This window comes from Leuresthes tenuis, unplaced genomic scaffold (assembly GCF_036924035.1).
Source record: "Leuresthes tenuis unplaced genomic scaffold, fLeuTen1.0.hap1 SCAF_19, whole genome shotgun sequence".
NCBI classification, from domain to species: domain Eukaryota; kingdom Metazoa; phylum Chordata; class Actinopteri; order Atheriniformes; family Atherinopsidae; genus Leuresthes; species Leuresthes tenuis.
The window spans coordinates 19,672,976-19,697,574 of NW_027325373.1; the positions used below are offsets into that span (position 1 = coordinate 19,672,976).

At 39.6% G+C, this 24,599-nt stretch overlaps 1 protein-coding gene across 2 annotated transcripts in view; it reads right to left on the reverse strand.

The window, feature by feature from the left end:
- Window positions 1-10,670: 10,670 nt before the first annotated feature.
- The window catches only part of LOC140276801 (netrin receptor UNC5D-like), a 177,809-nt gene continuing 163,880 nt past the window's right edge, over window positions 10,671-24,599 (reverse strand). The window contains exons 15-18 of one of the 2 annotated variants that reach the window (XM_072371612.1): window positions 21,436-21,585; window positions 19,773-19,937; window positions 19,341-19,519; window positions 10,671-17,357 (exon numbers count right to left, since the gene is read on the reverse strand). In XM_072371612.1, the coding sequence (XP_072227713.1) occupies window positions 17,162-17,357; window positions 19,341-19,519; window positions 19,773-19,937; window positions 21,436-21,585 (690 nt within the window). In that variant the 3' untranslated portion in view covers window positions 10,671-17,161. Of the gene's footprint in view, window positions 17,358-19,340; window positions 19,523-19,772; window positions 19,938-21,435; window positions 21,586-24,599 lie in introns of both variants that reach the window. The other variant, XM_072371611.1, reaches the window with a different exon arrangement.

Sequence of the window (24,599 nt, forward strand, 5' to 3'; positions counted from 1 at the left end):
CAGGACTCACAGGTTACACACTGCAGCCTCATTAACTAGTTTATGTAATGTGTAACTTGCCTGTATTAACCAGTTTATGTGCAACAGGAGTGAATGAATAATCCCAAATACACTTTCCAAGTATTTGAAGACACTAAAAGAGACAACCCTTTTCACACGCTGAGAAATAGTTGTAGTTCTAATAGTATTTTGATTTAAATTAGCACAGAATAAGTGTTGAATCTCGAGAACTCTATTGTAAATAAAGCAGGTCGACTAGAATTTAATGACACCATTTAAGCAACATCAAATAACAAACATCCTGTTAAATGTGGTTCCTGCTGACAAAATCTTATCTAAAGTGAGTCTGTGGTCTAAGGGGCCTAAGCGGCTTGTGTATCAAGGGAGGGAAGAGGAAGACATTTGGGCAGACCATGTGGGAGTAATTTACAAATCAAACAAACAAACAAATAAACAGAGCCAAGCATTAATAAATCACAGGCCTGACGCTCAGTCAGACATTCTGGTAATGACACAAGGATTGGGCAATTTCTTGACATTCAAAAGCAGTCTGGTATGCATCGCACTTCTCAATTACCAGTCTGGAGTTACCACTGTGTTATGAAACATTCCGATGATTAGTTAGATATCTTGTGACCAAAAGGCATGGTAGTGACATTACAGAGAGACAGGAAGATAGGCGAGTATGGCATAATCATTGCGTCAGCTGGTACAGCAGAAATGCCTTGGTGGATTAAATGTTGATGAAAACTGCGTGATCTGGTCACAGGTGACCTCTGCTGCTCAGTCAAATATCAAAGACTAATACTTACTTGGTGGTTCTCACACGACTGTGTTGTTCACTTTCTGTAAAGTTCTACAAGGGGTGAGGCTACAAGCTCCAAAAGAGACAGAAAACTGCCATTTCAGTGTGCCTTGAGCAAAAAAAACAAAAAAAAACAGTGAAAAGGACAAATATTGAGAGATTACAAGGCTGATGATCAGAGTTTTAGTTGTTACAGGAAAAACAAAACAGCACAACACTCATCAAGTTGCGCAACAGATGCAACTTATCAGCTGCCGCCAACATGTGTTTCAATTAATACTGTCTAGGAAATCTCTATCTGTATCTTCCTCTTGGAGCACATCCTGTGCTCCTCCTTCTGAGGTCACAGACTACGTGCTCAAAAACAGGAAGCGTATGACTGAGTTGTTTGCAGGCTTATCCTGAACAAGTCAGTATTTATGGCTGCAGGGCTGATTAGTTCAGACTGTCGACACCGGAGCCACGAGAAATATCTCAACAAAGTTAACAGTTTATCAACTGTAATTTTTTGGAAAGCGTTCAATTTCATCAGCAAGGGAAGTCAGAGCAGCTCAGGAAAAAAAATGTGCATGTCCTGTGTGGGATATATGTGACGGCCTGTGTGTTTATTTATCTGACTATCCAGGGGCGTGTGTCGCAGATGGTGGTACATCTGAGTTTTGTCTCTGCACAGAAGTGACCTGCAGAGGAAAAGGCAAAAAAATAAAAAATAAAGGAAGGGAAACCTTCCTCAGCGTCAGTGATTTATCTTGTGACGCCTGCTGGGTATTGTTTCACTTGCTGTTGAGGAAGGCTGACCAAAAAAAGAACTGACAAGGAGATGAAAAACTAAACAGACGGGTTCCGTCTTCAAATGATTCTCTTTCATAGACTTTCAACAGCAGAGTCAACGGTAACCAAAAAGTTTCATTACAAAACTGGACCCACATTCTTTGAACAGTGGAGGCATGTGGACTTCAGAATAAGTTGAACTGTTGAAATGTGTTAATGCTGCAAATGTTGCTCATGTCAGTTTTATTAAAATCAATATTTGTAGAAGAGGCTGCAGCCTGTTCAAAGTTCAATAAGACTTTTTTAATAACAACATGCAGAGATTTGAGCTGCCCGGTCACAGTCAAAGGTGAAAGTGCACAGCATGAATGTTGTGCTGCAGCCTGACACAGAAGCTGGAGTTATTGTTTCTGTTCTGCGTGGAGGATTGAAGCATGGCAGCCCAAAGCGTCCGCCCTCTCATGCATTCAGACTGGAAGTGGAGGGAAAACACATGAACATAGTGCCAGTAATTACACGCTCTCACACAAATGCGTTGAACTTGCTGTGCAGTGTAACTACGTTTAGTTTTAAATGAACTGCCCAGACACATGCTCGCATGTGAAAGGGATTGCTTATAAAGTGAAAATGATCAACCAACTGACATTTTCAACATTTTTGAAAAATGACCTTTTTGGAGTTCTGCCAAATGCAGCGTTACTGTCACAGAGTCACATCCATATGAGTCATTCTGTGAGGAAGTACAGAGACACAATGATTTGAGCAAAATTCACCCTAACTACTATTGATGCTTTTTCCTTTTAACCGTAGATGTAGAAGAACAAAAAGTAACCATGTTATTCCATTGGGTTATCATATACCTGCACAAGCCAGAAATGAAACATCCTCAGAATGTGAAACGGCTTAAATTGCCCTCCATACAAAACTATTTCTCAATAATCAACATGTTAGTTTGTAATTCTATTAGTTGCATTTTTGCAGATTAAATGAGCCACATGTGGGCCGTTCTGAGGCACTGTAACTGCCGATGTAGACATATACAATCACAAAATGAACCATGGTCACATTGTATGCAGAACCGTTGGCAGTTGTGACCTTCAAGAGGTTTTATAGCCACCGAGAATACACCAATAATGTCGCAGGGGTATTTTTGGTAGATTTCATCACTCTTGAAATGTTCACGCTTCAGGTACAATTGGCAATTACCACACACAGAAAAAGCAGCCCCATAATATGATCCTCCACCACTGCACAGTGGGTAACCTCTTCTTTTCTTTATGGGCAACTCTTTGTTGGCTGTAAACAAAATGTTGCTCTGCAGAACCAAACAGCTTAACTTTGGCTTTGCTTGGACTCTACAAAGACTGTGGCTTGTCTATGTAAGTTTTTCAAAAACACACGTCTTGCCTTTTGTGTGCATTCATTTTAATATTTGTGTCCTCTTTGGCCATTACTCACGAAGCTCTGGTTTAGCAATAAAGCTTATAGTACAGCCTAAAACCCCCATTACACGTGAGCCTGAAGCTCTTCAGGTGCCTTTGGTGTTTTTTGACAGTGTGCAAATATATTTACTTACCTCTTTCATTACGCTTTTCTTACTTCTTCTTCGGGGACACATTCAGAAAGCATTTCCACAGTTTTATGGCTGTGAAACGTCCTGAGAACATTATGAAGTGTCAGTACAATGATTTTAAGAACTTTGGCGATGGCTTTGCAGCCCTTGTAACTGTTAAGTTTGTTTTTCAACAGCAATCCTAAGACAGCTCTGTTGTCTTTATCACTGGAAGGAAAAAAATTAAAACAATCAGCCCCATTTAATGCTGTAAAACCACCAATTATTGTAAATCAAGGTCATGTGAACACAAAATGTTAAATATAGAAACAGATATAAAAGAGTTTTATTTGTTCTTTTTTTTATCTTGCTTGAGGAACTTTAAATCAATCAAAAGAGTCACAGTCACACAGTCCGACGACACATCAGAACAACACAGGGGAACGACACAAATAACAACACAACAAATGATGTTCAGTGGGCATAAACAGTGTACATGAGAGCATAATTTTAGCACAAATAAAACCTCATAGCGTCTCACTTCCGTTGCCCACAATTGGCACAAGAAATCAGTTTTTACAAGATTAATACAAGAGGAAAGGAATGTACTTTTAGTAGACTGAAGCCTCTTTCACACAGAGATTTTGCTGTAATTCTGCTTACAGACCCCCTCATTATGTGGTCTTTTCTCATTCACCCTGAGCCAAATAAAGCTGGGATAATGTCGACCCTTTGCTCTAGATATGAACAAGATGAAAGGTGAAGAAACCTCACCCGAATGCGCCCTTTCTGACTTTTGGATGGCGTCAAAACGTTAATCAGCAAAATGAAGGTGTTTTCTAAAAATTCATATTTGTGATTATTTGTTGTGTGACATGAACAGGATATTTTTCCTTTTCCTTTGAATGAGCCTTTCAAGCACTTGGTAAGACTTTGCGAGCTACGGTTACAGCTCGACACTTACTAAGGCCACCGTTCTTGTCCCAGTAATACAGAGAAGCAGATTCATGTTATAGGTAAAGTCTGCTGTAATGCTGTGGACTGTGCCACAAAATGCTTCTAACTTTCTCTGTGGGGTGTCATCATACGTGGAAATATAATCAAATTACTGCACAGATGTTGTCTATTAGTTACTTGAATGGTGATTTTGTCAGATAATGCTATAAAACTATAACTATGACTATAAAATATGAATTTTATTGAAACAGAGCATCTCTCCTGACTCGATCTCTGTTAAAAGTGCAACATATTTGAACCTTTCACACAGAAAAATGCAGAAGAATAAAACTGCAACAGAAAAAGTCAGAAGAGTCTATTAACACATCATGAAATTGTTCCTCTATATCAGAAAAAGTTGATTGGAATGGCAAAAAACTAAGAAAACCTTGCTTTTAAGCTCAGGTTATTTTCCCTTTTTGAAAAAGAACTAGTGCATGTTAGGGCAGATGGAAGCAAACGTGTTCTTGGACCACTACAAGAGTCAGCTGTTTCTGCCTTCTGAAATCAAACCAATACTTGCTTGCATAAAAGGATAATCACAATGTAACCAGCTGAAAAAAGCTCTCTTTGCTGTATGTGGCCAAGGGGACCAAATGTGTCTCTTCTTTCACAAAGTTTTGTATCCAAGTGGTGATGGCAACTGTTTATAACCGTGCACATTGTTGCCTTCACCGTCTTATGTTGACATTACAGAATCTAGTATTTTGCTTCAAGTGACAAATGCAAAAGCTTGCTTCAAATTTACTTGGATGGAAGAAAAGCTTTTGCAGTGTCTGAGCTAAAGACCAACATTAGCATGCTTACAGGCTTCCCAGACTCACCCTGAAAGTAGTCAGGTTTTCATTCACCAGCAGAGCCAATCTGTTCCAATCTTTTGAAAAAACACAATAAGTCTTTATTGCCTCGTTTGATGCAAATAAATTGGGCTTCATAGTATCTACTTAAAGTGACAGTAAAAGCGATGTTGCAAATAGCTATAATGCACAATGCAGTAAAAGAAGTAGTTGACCTAACCAGAAACGACATCAATTGTAGTGGACATCCTCAAGAGAGAAAATGGAGAGAGCTCTTCTTCCTTTAATCTCTGGAAATATCTGAGATATTAGCTTTATAATATTTGGGAAGACGCTGGGCAGTCATGTGTCTACTGTTAGCACAAATCAGAAAAGCTGGTAAATCACATAATCTGAATCTTTGCTGAGTCAGATGTGATTCGCAAAGTTGTTTTTATTCTCCCTAAAGCACGTATAAACTTTGTTGCACATAAGTGGACGTTTTTTTTTTTTTTTTCAATCTTTACAGTTTCCGTTCATCTTTTCTTGTCAGAAACGGCAATGGATATCCACCAAGTGATGGCTTGGTAAAAACAAAACTACTTGTATACTCTGGCAATAACACAGTTAAAAGGATGCATTTAGAGTCTGCTGTAGGAATCAGATTTGAAATAAACAGCAGCTGACTGTTTTAGTCTGATGGGAAAAGAGAAAGAAAAATGACTGAAAGAGGCAAACTTATACACAAATATAAAAAAAAAAAATCTGAACAATTCTGGGAAATCCTTAAAACTGAATAGCATACAGTGCAATCCTAGGCCACTTAAAAAGGATAGAGGGCTGTTGGGGAATACCTTTGAGTGTCTTTGAAACAATGACCTCTAAGTACCAATGGGAAAAATCATCTCATGCCAAGTTCCTATAATCTGACAAAAGCAGAAGACAAATGGTGTGGGAGTTCCTGGCAAAATATACTGGAAATATACTGTCAAGTGTCTTATTGTCAAACCAGTTAACACTTCCTAACACATCTTGAGGGGTAGATGTTTGCTTGGGAGCCAGAATAAATGTCTAAAAGTGGGGCTGATGTGAGAGACTAAAGACTCAGAGTAGGAGGAGGTGTGAGAGAAAAGCCTCCTGACTGGTTTGATCTGGTTCAAATAGTGCTGTGTATTAACACAGTGGATTACGATAGACTGGAATGCTTGTCTTTTGTTGAGACCTTTGTGGTGATGTCATCAGTACTTTCCCTGACAGCACCTGGGCACTAGCCATCGTTGTGGTTGGGCACTTTAAGGCAGTGACGTGCCGTTGTGATGTGGTCTGATTTGTCAGCTGACTTGCTTCTTTTTTTCATTTCTAAAAGAACTTTTCGACAGTAGACAGACTTCAGTCAGCAGGGCCAAAAAGATTAGCTGCCTGGTGAACTGTGTAAACACACAGACAAATGTGTGTGTTTGTGTGAGCTGTCTACAGGAATGTGTGTGGGTGTCAGCGTCTGTATGCTGTTGCACGGATTGTGTGATTTAGGAGGGAAAATGCCATGAATAAATAATTTACACAATTTTAGTGAGTGGAGGTAATTAAGAATAGAGGCATCGAGCAGTGTATGCGTGTAAAGGGAGTGGTGAAAGAAAGCCAGCAAAAAGAAAGTATGCTGGAAAAAGAGGGGGAATTAAAGGAGGACTCGTGGCTGAATCCACAGTGCTGATGTTAGCTGTCTGATCCACTCAGAGACAGTTGGCAGCAGACTGTCTACCAGCCGCAAATGTACAGTAATTCAAAGCATGCGATGTGACGCCGTTCCCTGCGAGCTGGGGCTGCAGTCACCCACCCACTCACTCACTCTCACACACACACAGGCACACACAGAAGCAATATACACCGTAGAAGTAACAAATGCACTGAGCGCTCTATTCCACGTGATGCAATTATTCACAGTTCCATGGCAGATTTTGGCTGAAGCTAATCTCATAACTAAATCGCAGGGTGCTTTTGCAAAAAAAAAAAAAAACAGATTTTCCAAACAACTGTAAGGCATTCAACTTGCTGGTGTCAATAGCTTTACAAGATTAAAACTTTATGGGAAAGAGAGGTCAACAGAGTTTGAATGCAACAATTACAGCACAACAAACTCAAAAGCATAACCGTGCAAATAGGATTTACTGCTTCAGTCAATTAGTGTTTGGGGGCAACATAACTAACCTTAAGTTTGAGAATTTTCAACAAAAACTTCTAAATAGGATTATATTCTTTTAAAGCAAAAAGCCCGATTTTATATAAACAGATAAGAACAGATGTAGGATTTAGAACCTGAAGACAGAGAGACAAAAAGCGTAGCAGTAAAGGGTTGGTGAAAGGAAAACAAGATTCCATCTTTTGTAGGTTAGTTCTCATGAGCTTCACATGACTTGCATTTAGTTCTTCTCTCGCCCCCCCCCCCCCCCCCCCCCCCCTCCCTCCTCCTCCTCTCCCTCTGTGCTGAGCACTCCCCCTTCCTTCTTTCCTCCACCACTTCCCACCCCCCAACCTCCCCACCCCTCTTCGCTCTCCTCCATGCAGCACATAGACTTCCTGTGTGTCCTGGCCTGAATGGTATGCGCATGGAGTGGGTGTCTGGGAGGCCTTTCATCCGGCATGGAAAGAAATAAGTCGAGAGAGAGAGGGTGAAAAAAAAAGAAAGTGAGAGAAGAGAGTCATCTTTAATCCGTTTGAGTCAGAGCAGTTGTCCAGAGGCGAGTGGGGTGGGGCCTATTAGAAGGGGTGAGAGGGCTCGAGTTGTGCCAGGGATGTGTGTGTCGCGTCTGGAGGGGAAGAGAGAGGCCTGCTGGGAAAGCCTGCAGCCTGCCTGTTTGCCTTCCTGGGACTGATGACATCCGGCTGGGACACGGTCTGCATGGCTGAGTGAAGATACCAAACTCAAATAGATAAAAAATTAACTATTCATGCCCTACTGTGAGAAACTGTTAATGTCATCCACATCAAGCAGAAAGCACAAAATAACTATTGTGTGTCATGCAGTTCAACTGGACTGAGAACCTTGCAGGAACACGCTCCTGGGTGGGTGTTGAGCGGCATTTGGCGTTGTCAGACAGGGTGTAGCTGGCTGCTACAGTGCCAGGCCTGACTGGACCCACTGTGAAGGGGCACATATGCAAGTTTGTGAGGCTGCCTCATGTCATGGAAACAACCTGCATGTCTGTGTGTGTGTGTGTGTGTGTGTGTATGTGCACATGCGCATGTAGAGAATGTTAAGACATGCTGAGACAAACTGACCTTTAATAAGAAAACAGCATACAGCGCCATCTGCTGTTTGGATTGGGCTGTGTTTTGTGTTTTCCCATCAAATGATTTACATTAAACGTCTCACGATGTTTGGTGGAACATATTTTAGATTTCAAGACAGGGACAGCTAATCTTGTTATTTATACTGCGGATGGATTATTCAAGATCATGTTATGACAAATGTTTGTACAAATGGCACTTAAAATTGATAGTTTTCACTTATTTCTTTATTATGCTGATATGGAACCATTAAGAGATTCAAAATACACTGAACTCAAGTGTCAAAAGTTCTCCGTTTTACTCTAATCCCACTATCCTCATCTGACAGTATTACAGTTCATTACTTGGTAGGCACGTGTGGCAAATTAAATGAGTTATTATGAAATGGAAATGACTTCGCCTATGATTTTAGTATTTAATCTTCAGTTTATTTAATGAAAATAGCATTACCATGAACAGACAATCCATTTACAACTCAGAGATGCTTTACATAAAGCCCACATAATTTTCCATAATTAACCTGCTACAGCAGATTAATGAGATAACAGTCCAATTATCCAGCCTTAATATTCACATAAAGAGAGTGGAAATATAAAGGTTAAAACTTAGTTATAGTTATAAATTAAATGTCATGGGAGGATGAGACATGAGTTAATGAACTTATAGTTTGCAGTGTATATATATAATATGAACACATGACCTTTCTCTGCTATACACCGTACCTTTGACTGCTTTTATATAATCAAGTCAATATGCTTGTTTAAGAATTTTTTATTCAATATACTTCCTGTTACTTGATCCACCTGTTTCTATACATGTAGTTCTTTGGATTTGCAGGAAGAAAAAAAGAGAAGAGTGCACTTCAGACTCAGTGTTTCAACAACTATGAGGCGAATTGTCACGAACTGTTGTGCTCCTCTGAATATGAATTCTAATTACTTTGGTGAACTCCTGACTTGTAATCTTGCAGTATTATCCAGTCAAATTCAATACCATTTGATTCCATAACAAATAAACGTGCAAAATGCTAAACAAATATGCCATCTGCTATGATACGGTTTTGAAATGAATAAAGAATAAACATAAATATGTAAACATATCAATGAGTTGATGAGGCTCATTCAATAAAAAAGATATTGAATAAACATTCAAATGAAGACCAGCGGTTGCGTGAACGAGTAAGTCAGACAAAGCAGCAGCGTAAGAGATTGACTGGATCGGTTGACACAAACTGGTTTAACAGGTGCTGCTTGTCTAACTCAGATTACCATGCCCATTCATTTGAAAGAAAAAAAACTTATTTGCCACAAAAAAATAGTAAAAAGTTAAATTGTCTCCCTCAAATGAATGACTGTGACATTAGAAAAAAGTTCCTTGTATCAAATTTATCTTATTATTTATTTATGCTTTTTTTGAAGGGGGGGGGGTATTGGTATGCATAATTTAATGAGATGTTGTATTTAAACGGTGTTCTTATTTACAGTGAATTAGTCTTTTGTTGACTATACTTAAACTAGGAATGTATGTGTTTTATTTATTTATGATCTCGTGTTAAGCCACCTAGGACTGGCCTATAATTGATTAAGCATAAAAAGGTACCCAACACAAAGGATAAGCCAGTGTTTTGTCTACAAATAACAGACAACTTCGCAAAACAAACCAATTTTATGTCACAAAGACATTTGTTTTCTTCCCATTTCTTTAGTTCTATGAAAAACACCAAAGATTACACAGTTTGACCGACAGAAAATGGTATTTTTGCACCAACAAAGTGATTCCCAAAGAGCTTTTAGCTGAAAACTTGGCATATCTCAGCATGGTGTGCAGTGTGTCCTTAAAAAAATCTGAGGTCACAGACAAGTGAAGGAAAAGGGAAGAAGTGTCAGGCTTAAACATTTATCTACAGCAGATGAAGAGTATCTGAAAAAGTTTTTCCTTGAAGAAGCCTGGAGAACTATTCCTGAAGTCTACTTAAAGAAATGACAGAAAGCTTGTCTAAGAGGGTTCAGGCTATGTTGGAGAATAAAGGTGCTCAGACCAAATACTGACTTTCTAGTTGGTTAGAATGGTACTAACCCTGTCTTTTCCTTATATACTGCATTTCCTTTTATAGCTGCATGTTCCAGAAAAAAAATTGTTTCCCCTATTTCCCTTTCTGTCACTATTTGATATTAGCATTTAGCAGAGTGCAGCGCAACCTCACAGAGCTGTGTAGTGTAAATGGACACTATCTGTCTTGTTCCTCAGCTCACAAAGAGAAGATTTATGAGGCTGCAAGTCATCCTATCATAAATTACATGAGAAAGGAAGATTTATGTCAAGTTTCCTCTTACAGTTGGCCAGAGTATACAATCCATGCCCAGATACACCCATTTGCGGGGTTTGCAAAACATTTCATGAAGGGAGGATCTAACACAGATGAACAAAGGAAAAACACACTTTCACTGCATATTTATTCAAACACAATACAGTATATACAGCATCAAAATGGAATTTGTTTTTGGAAAAGAAACGAAAGAAAAGAAATAAAGAACAGGGCCTATGAGAATATCACCAGTGATAAGCAGTATGGCTGTTAAACATTTCCAACATTCATATACAGAAGCACTTAATTCAAATGTTCAGCTCACAAACTGTATTTAAACATTTTAAATGAAACACACACAACTGCAATAAATTGTCAATGTAACCTTTTGAAGAATTACTTAAATCAAATGAAAGTGTAGAGAAGAGCAAATTAGCTTAAAAAGGCAGTAATAGAAACAACCGCCAAAAAGTTTGAAAGTTTTGAATGAAACCTTCACCAAGTCTCAGCTTTTGTTACACCGATACGACTCAGGTTCTTTTCCATTCTCTTTCAAAGCAATGCAGATCTTACAATAGAGACAGTAACAAAACAGAACTAACAGAACCTCCATTACCTCACACTTTGAATAAGCTGAATTAGGAGCAGCACTGTAGGCTGGATTCTTCAAAGACACGGAGCACAGCTTTGTCAAATTTACACACAACTTTTCTGCACACACTCACTCACGAGCGCTCTCTGGGTCTGAGTTTATTTAAAGGACACTGACAGACATGCTGAGCATCCTTAGGCGACAGATGGTCAAATCATCTCCAGTCAGCTCATTGTCGCTGCAAGTTCCTGGCATCGGCGATAACAGGTTTAAATGCTTCAGTGTTCTCAGTTAACACCTCTGCAGTGAGTAAAGTGTGCACACTGCACACTGCGCATGGCACTTACCATGCACCTTTGCATATAACATATTAGTTTCTTTGATAATCTGTGTAAGAAAAAAACATTCTGGTCACACTCGCTGATGACACAAAACCCACACGAAGAAGAGGCACAGTTTGTACACAGGTGACTATAAAGCTTACCAGTAGGATTTTTCATCTTGTACACATGAGTGTATATAAGAAAGAGGGAGGCTGATCTAAAGCAGCAAAGCAGATGAAAATAAAATCCCAATTTGAAGAAAAAATGTTGTTCAATAAATGTAAGAAACATCCAGAGTTCAAGTGTGCTGTTGAACTCTGTGGACACCCAGGGAGCTGAAAAATGTTTTTGGAGTCAGATTTGGCAGCATAAGTTGTACAAGCTTTAAGCCAAGAAGTCGGACAAGCTTCAATGCCTTTTGCTAGAAACAAACTCCAAAAGTCCAAAGTAATCATTGACTTCAGCAGTGTCCATGAAATCTTTAAGCAGTAGCATAAATCAGAACATTGTCACTGTTTATTATAGGTCTGCATAGCAAGGTGAGGCTCCTTTCCAAACGAAAAATCATTGTAAACTGGGGAATAAAGTGTAATTTTGATCAAAATGAGGAGAAAATTCCATAACGTTTATGAAATACATTCAACTTTCCTGTGGAAATAGATGCTGTTTGTATGCAGGTGTTCTGTTGGATTTGGTGCCAGTAGAATCACACCGCTCCTCCTTCTTAACAGATCAACATTTCCATCAAGTCTCCATCAGTTCTGTCTCTAAATCCAGGTGGTGAATTGGTTGCTCAGTATACTATCAGTCTCCATCCATCTACAGCAACTGTCTCACCCCTAATGCTCAGTGGGAAGGTCGACATGAAAAACTCCCCTCTTTTAAACATTTCTTCTTCTTCCCACATACTTCCAGTCTTTCGTTATTGTTAGCTTTGAAATTTTCTGTAATATTCATGATGGAGGAACAGTGCCAAAGCAGCTGTTTGACTGCTTTCTTCAAGAAAAGCCACGAAAAAATTCTTGCTGTTACTTGCCTCATTACTTCACATGAACACAAATATTTTTGCGTCCTCTCTTGTCCGTTATGAGTTCTCATTGGTGTGACTTCTTTTCATTTTATTCCAGTACTTGCCCAAAGGAAGTGTTTGAAAGTTGCTTCCTGTCTCTTACAGATACAAATAGATCTGACTAATGCACAGATGCGTCTTTAAATACTGTTCAAAAGTTTGCCCAGTTATCTAAATATACCAGAGGTTTGTCATCACATGGGCTTGCAGCAGGAACATATCCTGCAGGGCATATCCTGTGTTTCAGGATGATGGGTCAAGCAATTTTATAGGCGCTCAGGTAATGGTAACACATCAATGATTTGTGTTTGGCAATAGATCAGGAACCTCTTTGACTCAGACAATTTTTTCTTAATTTTAAAGAACAACTAATGTAATAATTTTTCTTTTGGTAGCTTTAGCCAACACTACAGCTCTGCAGGAGATTTCAGTAGCTCTGCCACTTGGATAGGAAAGATGTACCTCCGGGTGGCAAAAAGGGAAACATTCATCCAAAGATGACAATATGTCAGCTGCAAATTAATTTCTGTGTGTTGCTGGGAAATTGATCCTAAACAAAAGAGAAAAGAGTTTGGGAACAATCCAGTTGTTGTAATTTTACACTGTAACTCCTGTCACTGCTTGATAATGTTCACAGATTCAAACAATATTAGTTTAATTAGACAAATCACAGACATTAAAGTGATTTTTTATTTAGCTGATTTAGCTGATTACACTACTTCAAAAGCGAAATATACAACTTTAGTCACACTTGAACGGCGAGGAATTTTAGAAATCAAAACTGCACCTGGAGCCCCTGCAGGAGCTCGTTGATCCTTCTCACTCAGGGAAACTAGAGCAAGGTTGACTCCAGTCTTTTCATTTTCTTGTCAATGTCTAAGAAATTTTTATTTATTTTTATTTTTTTTAAAAACTAGTTTTTCTAAGAAAACTTGTTTTTTCAGTAGGGAGAAAGCTGAAAGTTTGTTTGTTTTGGACTTCACGGCTGGGTCATACATGAATGGCTGAACCAGTGGCCTCAATAAGAAAGCCTATATAACAGCACACACAGAGGAAGAGTGACTAGTCTTTACTGTAAGAGAAAAGATTTGAAACATTTCAGTGTTTGTCACCTGGTTTCTACTGCTCTGGTGCTCCTGCGAAACACCCCACTTCAACTAAAGTGGATTGAACAGTAAAGGTAATGACTTATTACTGACATTAGGAAGTTACATTGCGTACATCTGGATAGCCTTCAGTCAGAGAGATAAAAAAAAACTATCTTAAATAACACGGCCAGTGTGGTCCAGTACTTCAAGAAGAGATAAAAAGCACTTCAGTACTGAGCTAAAAAAAAATAAGGGAATAGTACCTAAGGAAATAAGACTCTTGTAATGATTAATCAGATCAACTGAGTGGTCAATTGAAGACGTATTTCAACCAAAAGTATTCAAAACTCGTCGTTTTATTCCTCGTTTTTTAAGGGGCTAAAAGATTTTTTAGGTCCAAGGTACAGAATAAACTAGGTAAATCAGGCGTTTAAGGTCATTTAAGCCTGACACTTGACTCCTGGCATTAGTGTTGTTGGGGCAGTGCTGGTCAAAGCAGCCTTCACACAGGGGAGTGGAACGAGCAACATAATAACTCTTATGTTACTCCTCCCTGTGGATTGTGAAAGTTTTTACAAGTGCCCTATAGCATAGCCAGTGTGAAACTATCAGGGGTTAACTTTTTCTCGGTTTATACATTGGTCACTGCTTTGTTCTCACTATCACTGCTGCCTCTGTTTGTCTGCCTCCACAGTAGAACACAGAGCAGCTGAATGAGGAATTCACCCAAAACCTGTTAATGTTACACATTTCTTCGAGGTTGTGAGTGTTTTCATTTATACTTTTGAGCACAACCACTGCAAAAACAATCAGATTTAACATTTCATTATGCAGATTCACTCATGACATGATTGAAGCATCTATCAATTTGTTCTTGAACTCGCTTAACCGCAGCAGCTTGCGGTGCGGGCTGTTTCTTGGCTGATCGAGGCAGACGTGAATGTAAAATGTTTTCTTTAAAAACAGCGACAACCATTCCTGCGAACCAACTTAAAGTTAACAGATTTTGCAAACTATGATGGAAATTAGGTATGAGATGAATGAGACAGACTACTGGGATAGGCTCCAGCCCACCCACTACCCGACCGACGGATTGACGGTATAGAAAATGGATGGATGGATGAATGAGACATAAAGGCAGATATAAAATACTCAGTTATTCATGTTCAGCTCTGCAAGCCCCATCTAAAAGGTTCGGAGTAATCTCAAAAGTCCCACCTACCTACCAGGGAAGTTATTTGGGGTGAAGTTTCTCTCTGGAACTGTTTAATGTCTGGTTCTTGCAGCGATAATGGTGGGGGTTGAGAAAAGGACCCCCCAAAAGACCATAGTAAAACTTAAAGAAAGCTTCCCTGTTTAGTAAAAGCTTAGGTTTTACGATCTAAAAGCAAGTTAGGTTGTTTAAGAGCTTTAGGTCAACATGACCACAGATGAGTCAGTGTTCTTCAGTGTGCAGATATGCCAAGCTTTGGCCTTTTAACATGGTGACATTTTTGTGGGTTCTGTTCTCATGCAGACCACAGAATGACTTGCTGATAGACAACAGGTTTGCATCATTTGCATTAAGCATTCCTGACTTATTGAAAACAGATTTCAACATCTATTGGATAAAAATGCATACATTTGCGGTTGAATTCCTTAGAATATTTCCATAAATGCACAAATCAGCAAGAATTTGCCTGCATCAATCTGCATCCTTCTTGGCCAGACTGAATGTGACTACAAACCGTGACAACGAATAAGTAGGAAATAGTTCTGTTCATAACCCCACAACAAACAGAAAACTATGGTTTTTACTCATAGTTTCATTGATTGGTCTGCAGATTTAATTTCTTCTAGCAAGAGTCAGCGTGGTTGATTCCTCTCTCCAGTCTTTATGCTAAGGTAAGCTAGCAGCCTCACTTAAGAGTTGTCTTTGCATGAAACTCTCAGAAAGAAAGTGAATCCCAAAAAACGCATAATTAAGTACTCTGGAGTAAGTACTGTGGAGGATGGCAGCATTATTTCATCATGCAAATCCTTTTTTTTTGAGGGTGCAGAGTGCAGGCAAAACTGCAGAGATACTTTATCCTCCATCGACAGGCCTAGAGATTTTGAAAGAATATTCAAAATATTTCAAACTAGTCTAGTTATTCAAATAAACTTTAATGATTACAACTCATAAACTCTTGTATATGTTTACTCAAGGGACTGTCTCTCTTAATCAAGTCTTTTTTGGTGAAGTTAAACTCCGACACAATGCAATGTCAGCATGGTCAATGATTGACCATTCAAACTTAGACACTGCATGAATAGTTATTTTTCCAAGTTTTCCGTTTCATCTCTTGCCTGAAACAGGTTTGAAGATTAAGAGATTTCTCTCCTGTAGCATACATGGGTTGTCCTGTGTCAGAATTCAATTCAGTGAAGTGATGGAAAGAGAGTACCAACACAGAGTTCAACACAAAATCACTTTATTAAGTTTGGGGGCAACTGACTGGGGGATTTAAAGTGGACGCTGGCTCGGCTGAGATGACATCGGAGGAGGAGTGGGACCTGGCAAAGTGTCCCCAAATTACGATCCAGCGATCGGAGAAAGGCAGCTCTAGTCAAACCAGACATAAAAAGTCAAACTTTTAATTAAAAAAAAGCCCCAAGGGGTCCTCAAGATTCACACCACTTCGCCGGTGCCAGCAATTTATAGGGTTTGTAATGTTCCCCCGGGTCTGTTTGGTATGAAGTCACATGTCACACAGAAACATTAAATTTTCTCCAAATTAACCATACGTTGATTACTTGACATCAGGGCATGTGGGTGACTGGTTGACTTCTGGCTGCATTTCCAGATGAGGCCCTGATCAGCTGAGTTCTTTTCTGCAGTCTTTTCTTTAATGACGTGCTTGGAGCTGATTCTTATAACGACTGTCATCCATTTGACATTATCATTACGCTATCTTTTCTGCACATGGACCTAAGTCCTACACACTAATCACTGCAGACACTATTGGTTATTGTTTCTGACCTCACGGGATGGACAAAATGTTCTGACAGAAAAATTTTTCCTTTCTTTCTTTTTTTTTTTTTTTTTTTTTAAGTCAAACTCCAGAAACATTAAACATACATTTCAGAAAAGAAACAAAGCATTAGGAGATCTAGAAAATTAATGACAAAATACCGGGAGGACATTATTACACTGAACATTTTGATAACCCAGAGGACTATTTGATGAAAAGTACTGTACTGGGAGGGTCACAACACCAACCCTCAGACTCTTTCAAACAGTCATTCCTACTCAGAGAGTCTTCTGCACACCGATACCTACAATCTGAATACAGGTGGTCAAATCGGTCTTAAGATATGTTAGAGGTGGACATTTTTCAATCAAAGATGGGTATGTGGTGTACTGATATCCCCTTCCAAAATGTGTTGTAAGTCCCTTATAACACAGGTACTTATCTCTTGGTCATATCTCGATTTTGTTTGTCTGTATGGACCATTGGGTTTGGCAGAGGAGTTCTTTTAATAACATTCTCCTCCTTTCCAAAGGTTAGTCAGTACACCTGATCATCAGTGTTCATGCAGTAATAGTTCATCATGAGTTGATCTGCTGTAGACCTTCCCTACCCAGGTTTTGTGAATTCAGACTCCTCTTTTCTGCAACCAAGAGTGGTGGCTCCCCTGGGGGACTGGACTTTGCCGATTTCCTCAAGGGCACTGGCCAGAGAGTCCAGATCCCCAGAGTCCTGGTGCTGGGCTTCCCATAGGCTCAGAATCACTGAGGATGGGCTCTCCTGACATGCAAAGTAGCACAGGTTCCTGGAGGGCCAAGGAAAATGAAATATTTTAATAATAGATCCCATTGTACAGCAATGAGTAACGGCAGATTGGTTGAATAATGTAAAGTGGTTGCTTTGCTGTCATTATAATAGGAAAGGTAATGCAAAGTCTTTTTTCAAAAGCTTATTGTGTGAGCATCAAATTCCTAAGACATTGGGGGTTTCAAGAAAAAAAGACAAGGAGCAACGGTCAAAATCAAAGGAGTAGACACTGGTAGCCTGACGTTTTGTTACTGAAGTGGGTGCTTCAGTAATCTTATATTGCTAATTAGATGTGTTAAGAGATGAGCCAACCTGTTTAGAATCAATCTCCAGTGATCGTGGTATGATACATACTGGTTAGATTTGTGTCCAATATGACTGACTTGGTTTGAAGATATTGAATGCAGACAATGATTACCAAACAAGATTGTAGTGCTGCAGTTGCTTTAAACCAGGTCCAAAGCCTCAGGGAATGATGGGAAACATCTGGCTCTAACCTAGCAGTTTGAACAGTTGATTGGTTTAGATATTGGCTCCGTTACATTTTATATAAACTTTCAATTCCAGATGACTTTTCAGATTTTGAAGGCGTATTCTGTTAGCAGAGTAAATGTTGATTCGTTTAAAATTGTTCAGTAAGAGAGGACGAACGCATTGTAATTCCAGATGATGAACTTCCTGTACACACTCAGCATTTAATAACAGCTTTTTGTCTCCACTCACTTTTTTGTCTGCTTTCAAAGCAAAGAAAATAGTTTGTATTTTAATCTAATAATGATCTTTTAAAAATTCCTTTGATAATTTGAAGGACAAAGTAGCTAAGATCCAATTAAATTTGTTTGCTTCAGGGACAAAAATACTCGTGTCAAAGTGACACGAAGAGACATCATCATCCAAGAAAACTAAGAAAGTAAACTTTGGTTTCCACTGATTTCCTTGTCTGCTGTTGTTTTAACGTCTGTCCAACAGAGGGCACTGTTTTGTTGCAATGGCATATCTTACACTGCTTTCTCTTCTATTTTCCTTTCTATTCCACTTTCCCCTGCTCTGTGTGATGATGTTCCCACACACTCAGAGAAATAATTACAAAAATCAGCTTAAGTAGGTAGAGACATTCCTATTACATGCTTCTTGGTGTGCTTGGCTGGCTTGAAAAAGCTCTGAAATCCTTTCCCATTTCTCAGTCACAGATGTTTGTTTTCAGACTTGGTGAAAGTGAAATTCCTTAATCGCATAGTTTCATAGTGTCATCGTTTCTTGGGAGACTTTTTCCTCTCATGTTTCTCCAGCTGGCAAGAAACAGAGAATATCCCCTCTGTCAGTGTCTGGGAGCTCACTGCATAGATCTAAAAAACGTCGTGGGTATAAACACTTGATTATTGACTTCTTTTCTGAAGCACAAATAAAGATCGCCCCATCTCTAAATAACTAAAATCCTCCTCAACCTACACAAATACCGACCTGGCACAACCTCCTGAGAGTTCAGCAGGGGTTGAAAGATGGAGGACATGCAGAGACGCTGCTAATGAGAAGTGCTAACATGAACACATTTTCTTGCCAGAGGCTGGCCTGTCAGCAGTCAGAGACCTTCCTTCAGATTTCTGCACAACACGGCATCTTGACTGCAGTTACGGTATTCTGACTGTGAAAAAGTTGGCGGTAACATTTTCCTCCCCATCCGTCTCTGTGCATGTGTTTTTAGATCTATAATGAAATCAGCAGTGTGGCGTGCAACTGAGCGCTGGTTGGAGATGGAAGATAAAGGCAGACACGGTGCCAAAATTCCAGATTAAAAGTAGTATTCAAAATGAGAATGGTGTTTACATTCATGGAGAAACATGCATGCAGCCCCCCCCCCCCCCCCCCAGTCATTATTCTGTTATTCAAAACAAAATATGCCAGCTCATTCATTCAAAGATGACTCAGCAGTATGTAAATGGTAGCTAGAGGGTGGGATGAAATTTAGTGCTATAACTCAGACCTGTCTATGTGGAGCTTTTGTGCCAGGAGCTGCCAGTCCTTCCCGTTGGCATTAGCGATGTCGAAGGTGGCGCTGATGCGCTGACGGATGGACAGGGGGATTTTAAAGGCCCTTGACCCTGTCTGAGAGGAGACGGTACAGTCCGACTGAGTGAAAAAGGGAACCACTCCCTTTTCATTCTGCTAGCGAGAAGGAAAGAAGGAAAGAATGAAGTTTCGATATTGAAGCCTAAAATGTCCCCCTTAAATATGAAGGACAAAGACTCATCAAAACAATTTGCAATCTATACATGAAAAGCTGCATGAGATGCTCATTACCCAAACTCTTAAATCAAATCAAGACTTATTCAGTGTAATAAAAGAAGCTATTAGCAGGCCATATAACTGCACATGCACTGACAACACACTGTGTCCTTTTATGAGTGTGACTCACCTCCACTACAGACGTATAGATCTGGAGTATCTGCTCCTCTCCTGTGACCTGTCGGATGCTGATTTTGCAGGAGAGCTGAGACGAGGAGTGGCTGTATCGCTCCAAAGAGAAGGCACACTGCAGGGGATGCTGGTTACTGGCCCACACCTGAGAAAAGGAGAACTCCTGCAGAGCGAGGAGAGACAGTGGGCGGACAGGGTGAACATCATGATGAAGGGATTTAGCCGGGGAGACAGCAAACTCATTAAATCCCTGCTAAAGACATTTGTTTTTCTTAATCTTGTCTCACCATCCACTTTGCTGTTCACATGCTTAATTAAGAGTGAATGAGTGACCTCGTTACCCAATCGATGATGTTACCTAATCAAGAAGTTTTTAAGCATCAGAAGGAAAACCAGCAGTTACTGCAGACCGCGAAACGAATGAATGATGGGAGAGTCAAACTGCTGCGTAAAGTCTTCTCCAGCACATCTTAAAGATTCGCAATGGTCAGGTCTGGACACAGGCCAATCCATGTGTGAAAATAATGTCTCATACGCCCTGAACCACTCTTCCACAATATGAGCCAATGAATCCTGACATTGGCACATAATGTTGCTGAACCCAGACCTGAACTAAAGCAATCCTAATTAATAACACTGCACTGACAGGTTTGTGCAGTAGGCATGATGGTTACAGATCTTTATTCAAGACTTGATAGGCAAGTCTTACATTAAGTTAATGATATTCATCAAGCAAGTTATCACCAGCCTCATAAATATTACAAATCTTCATCTACATTGATAAAAAAATTTAAAAAAAAATCACTGTAATGAAAATGAAAAATCGTCCTTTGTAGCGATGACTTGTTTTTTTCCCCCCTACTGTCCACATTCCTGCTATGAAGCTTATGTAAATTGCACTCTTTAGATAAAAACCTGTTATGTACTTGTGGAATTAGGACAGAGATGCCTCTGAAAAAACATTTAAGAAAAAAAAAAGAAAACAAACCATTTTGACTTCCATTACTTACTACTGTGTGACCCAGACAGTGGTGCAGTGAGAACAGGTCAAAACACTGTTTTACACATGAATCATCCTCTCTTCAGATCCATCAGACAGGAAGATGGCCACTTATAAAAGCCTCCTTTCAGTCAGAACAGTGTCTGAATGAGAGCTTATAGTCATCTTCCTTGTAAGACCTCTGTCACTATCTAAAAAAGTCTTGTTGGCATTCTAAAGGCGCTATGGTGGGCTAATTCTACTAGTATGTTGCTGGTGGGATAAACATCACAGGGCAGAGCAGAACATGCAGCAAATAGACCCCTAGGAAGATAACTATGAGATATATGTGTGTGTGTGTGTGAATATGTGTATTCCTGCCTGGCAGTCATAATTAAGTTTGTAATGGTGCATGTGTGGGTGAGATAGCTAGCCTTAGTGATCTCCTGCTGTGCCCTTGCTGCTGCCCTTTAGCTTTGATGTGACCATGCAAGAAAAAGGGAGGCTGACAGAGAGACAGCAGGAGGAGAGCAGGGAGCAGAGAAGATGAAGGTGCACAGCTTCCTGCAGGTGCATGACCGCGACAAAGCTGAGCGTGATTTAAATTAGAACACCCATCGACCTACAGTAAACATGCTTATTTCTTTAAACGCTTTTTCTTTATACTAAAGAAACCGCCTACCTGGCAGGTGGTGAAAGGCTTGATGCTCCAGAGTAACTGTGGGACGTCCTGGATCGACACCTGGAGGCTGAAAGTGTTTCCCCTAAACAGCATAATTCTAGGTTCTTCCAGTAGCCGTCCACCCCTGCTGCGCTCCCCCACAGCCACCTCCTGATAAGAAAAAGTAAAAGTAAGGATAGTTTTTTGCAGAGGTTAGGAGATACTAAAAAAAAAAAGCTTTATAGTCTATGTAGCTGCATCATACACAGATTTTAATGTTGAGAAATATGTTTCTGCTTACTGCTAATTATGATAAACAGGCTTGTGAAATCTTCTCTATATAAAGGGTGATTTATCTAGGATGACCAATTACTCATCAACCACATTCGGTCTTGTTATATTATCCACCTCTTTCTCTTTTCACAGTACATTGACTCCTTATGTTTAAACTGTTGAAATGTCACCCAAGCCTTTTGAAAATGATAAATAAAAGCTGTGATAGGCATTTGCGACTATTGGCTGACATTTATAGACCAAATAATAATCATCTGATGAACAAAATCATAGTAAGATTAATTGGGAAACTGATAGGCTCTCAGTATTAAAAAAATCATCAGAAGTTTTCAATTAAGATCCAAATTTCGTCCATCACCTTTCTGGATCACATGTCTTTTCTTCATACATTGTTTTAGCCATTGTTTAGTCTCCACTACAGGTAGATGCTTTCAAAACAGTTTTTTTTTAAATGAGTTTTGAGTTAAAACTCTTTGCTTGTTATTCTTGGATGTCCTCGTACTTTAGAGGACACACTGTGAAAACGAATGTAAAAACATGACATTCAGCATTTAAAAATCCACCCAAAGTCATAGAGCTCTGGAAGTCAGTTCTTAATAAAAGTAAACAGTGAAATTGCTCAAAGTAAGGTATTTCAAAAGATGATTGTCAATAACAAAAAAAAAAAGAAATGTCAAATTCCATAACTAATTTCCCTTTGATGCTGTGATTTCCCAGCCTGAGATGACAATGACAGCATCAAGTCTGTGAACTCCCCGCACAACTATACCTCTTCAGTCTTTTCTGGAAATTCTCTTTCATGCCTTCAAGGTAGTATCCTTCATTCTAGGTTTGCTACTTAGGAAGCTACCCTAGAAGTGAGTGTGAGCGTGCATGGTGGTTTGTCTCTGGGATGGATTAGTGACCCGTTCAGGGCATACCCTGCCTCTCACCCGATGGCAGCTGAGATAGGCTCCAGCCTCCCCCTGCGACCCTCAATTGGATTAAGTGCTTAAAGAAAATGAATGGATGAAAGATCTAGGGAAACACTTGGGCAGTTTAACTATAAAAGCTCTGTATTTGTGGACAATATGCTTGTGGTCATTGTCTTTTTGCCGGATGTGGAAGACAAAGTGTATCTAAACACTTCTGAATACATCCTGCTGCAGCTGTCGCCCTCTCCTTCATTAATAAAGTGAGTTCTGAAAGCAGCATTATTTGCCTTGACCACGACTTGACCTCCACCATGTGTCACTGATGGGGTGCAATCACTCGGCTCATTGCCACTTCCTGCTTCTCTTCATACTTTCTGATTTCCATCGATTAAGCAAAGGTTATGTTTGCTCCTCTGAGGTTTTTGCTTATAAAAACTTCTCCAGCTCGAGTAAAGACTGAATGTAGCTTTCAAAGAAAATGGATTATGATGGTGGAGATGTTGCTGTCTGTTCTTCATAAATACATTTTTTTTCTTTTTTTTGCCAACACCAGCTGTTTTCTCCACCAATGGTTTGTTTTTCACATTTAATATATCATTATAAATAGCAAAACAAGATACGTGGGCAGTGCTTCTGCACATCTGAAAAATGGACTCAGCAATGAATTGGCTTTTTGTATGGAATGACAACATGAATATGCATATAAATAGCTTAGAAATTCATTTTAAAATGTCAAAAAGGGAAAAAAACAAACAAAAAAAGAGAAAACATACCAATTTTCAGCATTGTTGCTGCACTTTTGTGCGGTGCTGCAATGTCGGTGTGAACCACGCTCGCCTGTTTGAGTTTACATTTTATTTATCTTAGATTTGAAGCAAAGGGTGAAGAGCAGGGGACAGTGCAAAGCGCACAGGCTGTCTTGAACCAGATCGATGTTCAAGCTCACAGGGGAAATTATTTGTCGCATGAAGCACAAAGAAAAAAAAAAAAGCCAACACAAAAGAACAAATGAACAAATCACCATGTCTGACGGATGGAGAGGAGGAGCGAGTTGGTTCTGAGCACCTGCATTCAATTTTTCATTGTTGACTTGCAATTTTTCAGAAGCAGGAATAGTGGTGGCAAGAGGCAACTACCCAGCACCAAAGAAAATTTGTGTGTGCTTGTATGTTTAATTTGCTGCAAAAAATTGTGTCTTGGCTAAAGAATGTGCTTAAGAAAAATAGCTTTGTGTTTTAGGGCAGGCTTGTGATGCAAGGAGAAGGATAGACTTTTTCACAGAGCACCACTCAGGAGCACATTGATGAACTGCTGCACCATCTTGGACTGCCTTGTTCAAATACTTGCCACATGGAAAGCAACACAGAAACACATTTAATTAACAGAGAGCAAATTAAACTATGTAAAGAAAGGGCAGAGAAGCAACCTTGGAGCATCTGTTCTCTTTGTAATTAAAAGTCCCTTTTTGTCTCCTCATCATCAAGCATCTCCCAGAGGTAGTGACACTAAACAAGAGAATCTTCTGTAGAGCGCTACAAACTCACCCAGCAACACAGAAAAAAAGAAACCAAACAAAAAACAGTGGTCACACTGCTGATTTTTGATAGAACTGATTTAGGTTAGATTATAAATTTGAACTCTTTTGCCTTACTGGCGATGTTACTTTGTGGATAGCAAGTGAAATTTACTGTGGTTCAGACTGTCAAACCAGCGCTGGATGGATAAATTCTTGTGCACACAGTTCAAGTTCACAGTGTCTTATCTGATTTTTCCTCTAGTCCAGTGGTTCTCAAGCCCCCCCAACTTTTATCTACAAAAAATACCCACTCCTCGCTGCCAAGCTTGCACATGTGTGAGCTAAGGATGGTCTCCAGAACTTTATTTTGTTTTTCTACTTTAATCTAAAAAAAAAAAGAAAAAAAGAACGGCCGTCTTCAGTTTGCATGCTTCCGGCTGGGGATGAGATGTCTGGTATGA